This window comes from Scomber japonicus, chromosome 22, assembly GCF_027409825.1.
Source record: "Scomber japonicus isolate fScoJap1 chromosome 22, fScoJap1.pri, whole genome shotgun sequence".
In the NCBI taxonomy this organism is placed as follows: domain Eukaryota; kingdom Metazoa; phylum Chordata; class Actinopteri; order Scombriformes; family Scombridae; genus Scomber; species Scomber japonicus.
In genome coordinates this window covers 19833656-19842260 of record NC_070599.1, presented here as the reverse complement: position 1 = coordinate 19842260, position 8605 = coordinate 19833656, and the positions used below count along the sequence as shown (strand labels likewise).

The following is an 8605-nucleotide window of genomic DNA, read 5'->3' as shown; positions in this document are numbered from 1 at the left end:
AAATGTGAACGCTGTGAACGTGTGCTTAGCTATCGTTTCCCTTTCATTCGCTGTGTGTGAGAAATGAAACCAACCTTTGGACCTGGAACCTGTTCAACATGTATTTTAAAGCTTCCATCTTCCTTACCGCCACAGTTATATAGCCATGCCAGAAGAACTACTAGAACTACAACACAAGGCGAGACCCATTTTCTTGATGTTGATAATAATCACTAATAGTCGTTGTTGGAAACGTAGTACGTCCAAAACTAAATATGGAGTTACAAGGTTTCCATCCAGCAGCAGCATTATTCAGTCCTTGTCAGGGTTTTACTCTGGATACATTTAAAGTATATAAAATTGCACAAATTAAAGTTTGCCTGCAAGTAAAAATGAAAATGACTTTAAAGAATAGTTTATTTTGCAATTTTTATTTTATCTAATCTTCTTGCACATGGAGCATCCTTTATCTATTCATCAAGTATTCTTCTCTTTGACCTCCCTTTATATTAGATTTTATTTAATTTTTTAATTTAATTCAATTTAATTTAATTTAATTTAATTTAATATTTTTTTTATTTTATTTTATTTTATTTTATTTTTCTTTCTTTATTAATTTATTTACTTTTTTTTATTTTTTATTTATTGTTTTGTCCTTTTTTTATCTCTCCCTCTCTTTCTCTGGTTCATTGTTCTATTGTACCATTAAAAAAAAAAAGTTGGAAACAGCTGTGGAATAACTTCTATCTTTGTATCTTGAATGGATTGTGATATGCTGGTCTCCAATAAAAAAAATTAAAATAAAAAAATAATGATTTATTTTTGGAGCACCTTGGTAGCTGCGAGGTTAAGGTACGTGCCACACAAAGGCCCTGGTTAGATTCCAGCAAGGGGTATTTGCTGCAAGTCATTCTTCTCTCTCTCTTCCTGTTTCCTGTTGGCCTCAATGCAACCCACTTTAAAAAAAAGCCAAAACATAAATATTTAAAAAGATTAGTTTATGATGTTACATTTGAGTCAAATCACATGATAGATTATAGGAAGGCTTCAGTTGCTCACTCTGTTGATATTTGACACACCACCTTAAAAGGGTTTCTAATATTTTCCGCTCTTTCTCAAGCATTCACCTGACTAATAATGCAATGGTTTTTTTTCCAGGTATGGTATGCCACTTTAAAAGCTGCCATTGTTTTACAATCATGCAGACCAAACCCAAACATGCATCATGACTCACTGCATGTTACTCAAGCTGAGAGGACTCAGTCTGCAAACAAAGAACTAGAAATACCAGAACTACTTTCATGTCAAGGAGGAGCCTAACGCTACGAGTGAATGTGTACTGTTGTCAAAGTATTTGGTGTTCAGTCTTAGTCAGGTATCTGAGGAGGATGATCAGGACTCTCGAGATGTCAACAGGTAACACAGGTAAGACGTTACTGATACTCAACAGCTGCTGCAAGAAAACTGAATGCAATGCAAAGCTGCTGCTCCTCAGGCTTCAATTAACATAATACTGTTAATTCAAAACATTTTCATAGCTGATGACAAATACCTTTACTTCAGAAAATGCACCAAAAATGTTAACTGTTAAAACTATCAATTATCGCTAGTAACTTAATTATTAAACAAGTTTTAAAATTAGCATGAGACAACTGACAAATGTGCAAAAGTAAGTAAGTTACGTTCTTTAATGTGTAACCTTACAGTCTTAATATGCAGCAATACTCTTTATCTACCTCATATTTAAAGTCCTTTGTCATGAAGTGTTTATGTTGTTTAAAGAAGCTTATGTGTTTTTGAAAGGTTGCAGCCACAGAGATGGTTCAATTCTAATCTCCACATTTAGATTTATAACTTTAAAACTGCAACAACTGGTCATTACATTATAATTTATATCATGTTATAATCATTGCAAAAGTGCAAATTCATCAGCAGCCTTTTGTTAATATGGTTCAGTGGCAGATTTCACTTTTTTTTTTACTCAATAATAACGAGTCATCTGTGCAGAGTAATCCTGAAAAACTTAATAGGGACGTTAACTTGAGTGACTTGGGCATGTAATACAGTATGGGCTAATGGCCAGTGTGTTTGAGTAACTCTTAAACAGGCAGCGTGCACCAGGAGATACAGACTATTTAATATCCTGTTAGGATGGTTAAGGTAGAATTGAAGCTTGTGGTAGTTCTAAAATTATAAAAATCAGTTTAGAAACTAGTATAAATGACCAGAATGTATCACTTTTCTATGTTAAATAACACATTTAAGTGTTTTTACCATTATCACCATTGCATACCTTAATAAGGGCAACACATCCTGGTGGAGACACAACTCATAAAATCCAAAATATATTAAAAATATGAGTGGAAATGTTTTACTTTAGGTAACATCAAATTATGTTTTTTACATCTCATTTTCCATTCCTGCCTGTTTAAGGGTTAATATTCTTATATGACAACTTTAATGATCCATGTCAGCAGGTGTTAAGCCCAACTTGACATTAAATTAAAATATTTCACAAATTGTCCTGAATGGATGCAGACGTCTATTTTTGGCATGGACTGAAAAACACAGCGCTTGTTGTGTAAGAGGATAAACAAACGGTTGACTGACAATGTGCTATTTGATTGTTAGATAACAAGAAGTGGCTCTGGCAATGAGTCAAGTAAACATTTGAACTACATTTGTACCTGCATGCGAAAAGAACAATTTGTTTTGTATAATGTCACGTTGATTCAGCTCCAAGCAAATATGCATGTTTGAGTAAAATCATCTTATTTTGCAGGCAGGAACATGGCCTCCGCACCATTCGAGGAGCAGTTCCGTTGCTGTATCTGTATTGATATCTACACCGACCCCATCTCCATCCCGTGTGGACACAACTTCTGTCTGGACTGCATCGAAGGCTACTGGGATACGAAGGACAAGGCAGAGTGTCCACTTTGCAAAACGACATTCAGAGGCCGCCCCGACCTCAGGATCAACCATAACTTTGCAGATATCATTGAATTCTTCAAAAGGTTCGTCGTATTTATCATCTCAATACCTTCATTTCACTAGCAAAGACCACGCCAACTAAGATATGAGTTTAAGTATTTATCATGTGGAAGAAAAAAGGGTTGAGGGATAGGGAAGAAGGGATGAGGGGATGAGGGTCGAAGGGATGATGGTCGAAAGGTTGAAGAGGTGGGGTGAGGGTCGAGTGGATGTAGGGGTTGGGGTCGTGGGGATGTAAGGGTTGGGGTCGTAGGGACGTAGGGTATGGAGGGAGAAGTGAGGGTCGTGTGGATGGGGGGAAGGGATGGGATGTAAGAGAGGGGGAGAGGAAAAAGAGAGATGAAGGATGTAATGTGGATGGAAGTTGAAGCCGGGTGCCGGGTTAATGAGGAGGCGCAGGATGCTGTACCCGTCTCCAAGTGGAGTGTGTGAAGGGAAACGGGGCAGGATGAAACTCTGGGTGGAGGAGCTGTCTCGGCGTCTGGTCCGTGATACAGACCCCAGTTCCAAAAGAGAGAGAGACGTTAGAAGGAGGGTGAGGGGGGAGGGATATTCGAAATGAGACAGAGGGGGATAGAGCGGACGGGATGTGACTTAAATACTGCTTCTGCGGAAATTGAGAAGGTGTGAAGCGTGGTCTCTGCTCCTGAACTTTGTTATAAAACTTCATATCTTTGAAATTATTGCCAGATGTATCAACATGTATCACCTTTTAGAGCAAATTACTTGAACTAAGTTGAAATTTAACATAATTTAATTCAAATCCAAAGGTCTCTGTCCACACTGAAGCAAGAGGAGGACGTCAACGTTGAAGAGCAACAACTTCCTGAGACTGATGATGTTCCCTGTGATATTTGTCACGGAGAAAAGTTAACGGCGGTAAAATCGTGCCTCATCTGCCAAGCGTCTTACTGTGAAACTCACCTCACGTCTCACCTGAGAGATCCGGCCCTCCAGAGACATCGGTTGACAGATCCAGCCACCTTCACCACCAGTCACCTGTGCAGAACTCACAACAAGCCTCTGGAGATGTTCTGCAAGAAAGACCAGACACCTGTGTGCGAGGAATGTGCAAAGAGGGAGCATAAACCCCACAAGATTGTTCCCATAGCGAAGGAGAGCAAGAGGATCAAGGTAAGGAGAAGGAGTTCATTTCATTGATCTAGATTTCTCAGGTAGCATATACTTCCTTGAAGCCATTAAACATTTTATTCCATTCGCAGGCTCATTTGAAGCAAACAAAGTCCGACATTCAACAGCTGACCGAGACTAGACTGACAAAAATAGAAGAAATCAAACATTCAATGGACCTAAGCAAAGTAAGCTCTACAGTACATGACGGCATATTTAGAAAGATTTATTAAGTCAGTTCTCTTCTGCAAATTTACATTTTCTGTTCTTTCAATCAACAGAAAATCACAGAGGAAGAGATACAAAGCAGTGATGAGGTCTGCACCATGCTGATTACCGCCATTGAGAAACACCGCACCACTGTCGTCACGGAGCTCAAACAGAAACAGGAAGAAGCTGAAACGAGAGCAAAGGAGCTGCTTCGTGAGCTGGAGCAAGAAATCAATGACCTGCAGACGAGAAACAGCGAGCTACAGCACCTGGAGCTCACCCAGAACCCTCTTCACCTCCTACAGGTTAGATCTATGAACTACATGTCAGCATCTCTTTACAGTGGCAATAAAAAACAAAGCACTCAAGAGTATGTTTGTGTTTTTCTATTTTAGAGCTTCTCATATCTAAGTCGACTCCCATCTACCAGAGACTGGTCTGAGGTCCCAGTCCACTCAGATAACTGCATGGGGACAGTGAGGAGAGCCATGTCCAAGCTGGTGGACATCATCCAGGAGATTGCAAACACACTGTCTGCAGCAGGTCAGTAATCTTTAGGCAGAAATGATTAACCCTCCTGTTGTCCTCGAGTCAAGGAAGGAAGGAAAGGAGGCAGGAAGGATGGAAGGGAGGAAGAAGGAAGGAAAGGAGGAAAGAAGGATGGAAGGAAGGATTGAAGGGAGGAAGGAAGGAAGGGAGGAAGAAAGAAGGAAAGGAGACAGGAAGGATGGAAGTTAGGAAGAAAGAAGGAAAGGAGGGAGGTAGGAAGGAAGGAGGGAGGGAAGGAAAGGAAGGAACGACAGAGGAAAAAAGGAAGGAGAAAGGAAAAGAGGAAGGAAGGAAAGAAGGACAGAGGAAAGAAGGAAGGGAGGAAAGAAGGAAAGAGGAAGGAAAGAAAGAAAGAGAGAAGGAGGGAGGAAGGACAGACGGAAGGAAGAAAGGAAGGAAGGAAGGGAGGAAAGAATGAACAGATGGGGTCAATTTGACCCGGGAGGACGACAGGAAGGTTAAAGAGATTCTTTTGAAATCAATACATGAAAATAACCTTTTTTTTCTTCCTTTTTGCAGAAGCAGACAAGATGAATGAATATGCAGGTAAGCTCTCAATCAGATTATCCAATCACTCTTTTCAGTAATCACTTTTAAATTGATCACAGCCCCTTTTTTTAAGTGCTGGACTCACTGTTTTTCTTCTTCTCTGTTTCTCCAGTCGATGTCACTTTGGATCCTGTGACTGCTTCAGGCTGGCTGGCCCTGTCTCCAGATGGAAAAAAGGTAAAGCATGACTGTATTATCACTTAATAATGTGTGATGGTGTTTAGCTCAGTGGGTAGAGCCCCCCACTCTACCACCCACCCCATGTGTTGAGGCTACAGTCCTCAATGCAGGCGACCCCTGGTTCAAATCCCACACTGAGTAGTCCTATCCTACATGTCATTGCCCCCTCTCTACCTCCAGTTTCCTGTCTCTCTCAACTAACCTGTACATTAAAGGCAAAAAGCCCCAAAAAATATTTAAAAAATAATGTGTGCAAAGGACTCGCTTTTAAAAAAGGAGATTACAAGTTTAGGTTTCTCACATCTAAGACTGAGATGGCAGTGAGAAGGTTGTCTATATATTTGTACTGAAGCCCCCCCTGCTGGCTTGTTTCACACTCTAACAGAGTTGGCAGCAATGTGACACACTGACTTAAAAATGGAGGTGCGAGGAGGCATTAGAAGTGAAACTAAAACTTGTTTACTTGGAGGACTTGATAAGAGAAAAATGATAACCAGCTGATAGGCCCTGTGGTATTCTGATGATGGTAATAATGATTATAATTATCTTCAGGTGAGCATCGGCTGCCAGACGAAGAAGATCCCGCTCCCAGACAGTCCTCAGCGGTTTGACTCCTGCGTTTGCGTTTTGGGGAAACAAAACTTTGCATCTGGAAGACGCTACTGGGTCGTTCAGGTGGGTCCTAAAAAAAAACACGAAAACACAATTTAAACCAGCAGCATATTTAAACAAAACAATTATTGTCAGGTACAAGCAAAGGCACAACCAATATCATTAAAGCAATATTTACAGCTTTAGCAGCAGCAGCAGAGTAAAAGATGATGAGTGTTTATTTTAACCTTCGTGTCGTCCTCCCGGGTCAAATTGACCCCGTCTGTTTTGACTGTTCCCTCTGTCCTCCCTTCCTTCTTTCTGTTTGTCCTTCCTTCCTTCCTTCCTTCCTTCCTTTTCTTCCTCCCTCCCCCCTTTCCTTCCTTCTTTCCTCCGTCCTGTCCTTCCTTCCTCCCTCCTCTCCTGTCCTTCCTTCCTTCCTGCCTCTTCTCCTTTCTTCTTCCTTCCTCCCTCACTCCCTCCATCCCTCCTTTCCTTTCTCCCTCCCTCCCTTCCTTCCTTCCTCCATCCCTCCTTCCTTCTTCTTCCTTCCTCCCTCTCTTCCTTCCTTCCTCCCTCCCTTCCTCCCTCCCTTCCTTCCTTGACTCGAGGACAACAGGAGGGTTAATGTTGCATACATAGCAACAATGTAATGAACAATATTTAACATCAGTTTAAACACACTCTCTAGATTTGGCTTGTTTACTCTGCTGTTTCTTTATTTCCCATTTGAAGTGTTATATTACAAGAAAAGCTTAAAAATAACACAACACATTCTCCAAGTAGTAAATCCAAGCACAATAGATCTGATTGTGATACTTTGAAATGCATCACACATTTTCATGGTGAGAAAGCACAAACCAAATGTGTCAAACGTGTTTTTCTTATTGTGACTCACTGTTCTGTAACTCTGCGTTTCAGGTTGGTGATAAAACAGACTGGGATCTGGGCGTTGCCAGGGAGACCATCAACAGGAAGGGGGCCATCAAGGTGCGACCCAGCAGCGGTTACTGGGCGATCTGCCGGCGGAAAGGGGGCAACCTGAGTGTCTGCACTAGCCCCTCCGTCACCATCCACCTCAAACAAGCCCCGCAGAAAGTGGGCATCTTCCTGGACTACGAGGACGGGATGGTCTCCTTCTTCGACGCAGACGCAAAGACTCACATTTATACTTATAAAGGATGCACCTTCACTGAGTCCCTCTACCCGTACTTTAATCCTTGTGTTCAAGACAACGGGAAGAACAGCGCCCCCTTAGTGATTTGTGCTGTTTAGTGAGGAGTTAAGGAAGGAGAGGGTCGACTCACTGGGGCAGTTGTATGATGTTGGAAACCAATATTTAAAAACCCCCAGATATCTAAGTTCTTGTTCAAGAACATTTTTTGATCATTTTACATTAATTGTTTAATAGTAATTGATCAACTCTGACCTGCAACAGGCCGAAAAAACTTACATCTGTGGAGAAAAGATGTAATTTCTTTTACTTTTTTAATTTATAAAAAATCTCATGTGTCTTGAATGTATATAAAATGTTTTAAAGGTGGTTGAAGGCACTTTTTTCATATGGTGAAATGATGATGTCCCGTAATGGGCTACGTTTTTTGGATACTGAAAATTCATCATCTTCTAAAAATAAAATTGTTTCATGAATATTTGTTTGTATTTTTGCCCATTTAAAAACAATTCAGCTTCTTTTTTTTTAAAGATCTTGTTGGCATAGACACCTTTATTAAGCAGTAGACAGACAGGAAACATGGGAGAGAGAGGGGGGGGTGACATGCAGCAAAGGACCTCCGATCGGAATTCGAACCAGGGTCGGCTGCGTATATGGTATGCACTCTAACCACCTGACCACCTGCATGCCCTGCAAAGCTTTTTTTAGTCATTCTGTATTCATAAAGGACCGTTTGTCATTAGGCGGATCATTTTGAGCTCTTTATTACAGTCATTCTTTATTACTTTCATTCATTCACTTAGATATCGTTTTGTTTCTGTTGTTTTCCATTTGGAGGAGACAGAGTAATCACAAGGAAGGAACCTCAAACTTTACAAACAATAATTAAATTAACTTTAGCCCTGTAAATCCCAGCCAATAACAAGAACTCTAAAAAACCAAAATTGCTGTGGTTTTGCAGGATATGCTAATGAGCTATAAGCCACAATGCATACCAACCCAACCTGCTCATTTCTGAACAGTAATTATGTTATAGAACAATATAGCAGTGGGTGAATGGCTTTGTTTCTATGGATCTTTGTTTCTATGGATTCTCCCTTTTTTGTTGGCGTCACTGGTTGTTGCATCGCCAGGAATTACACAATGTCATTTGAAACCATTTGCACAATAATAAACGGGATGCCAACTTTGTATTATGCTTGATTTTAAGATTTATTTATTTTTTAAAGGGAAGGGACTTACAATTAA

The 8605-nt window shown here is 40.5% G+C and overlaps 1 protein-coding gene across 1 annotated transcript; it reads left to right on the top strand.

The window, feature by feature from the left end:
• The first annotated feature begins 1385 nt into the window (after positions 1–1385).
• LOC128383533 (E3 ubiquitin-protein ligase TRIM39-like) lies at positions 1386–7458 on the top strand. Its single transcript, XM_053343142.1, has 10 exons — positions 1386–1404; positions 2762–3000; positions 3763–4107; positions 4197–4292; positions 4386–4619; positions 4710–4857; positions 5383–5409; positions 5525–5589; positions 6145–6267; positions 7105–7458. The coding sequence occupies exons 1-10, from the start codon at positions 1386–1388 to the stop codon at positions 7456–7458; spliced, it is 1650 nt and encodes a 549-aa protein (XP_053199117.1).
• Positions 7459–8605: the final 1147 nt, after the last annotated feature.

What these genes read in the sequence shown, in the direction of transcription:
- LOC128383533 (XM_053343142.1), top strand. An exon ending in TTGAATTCTTCAAAAGGTTC is followed by an intron (nt 3,001 to 3,762) that starts GTCGTATTTATC and finishes TCCACACTGAAG; the next exon opens with CAAGAGGAGGACGTCAACGT. An exon ending in TGTCTCCAGATGGAAAAAAG is followed by an intron (nt 5,590 to 6,144) that starts GTAAAGCATGAC and finishes AATTATCTTCAG; the next exon opens with GTGAGCATCGGCTGCCAGAC.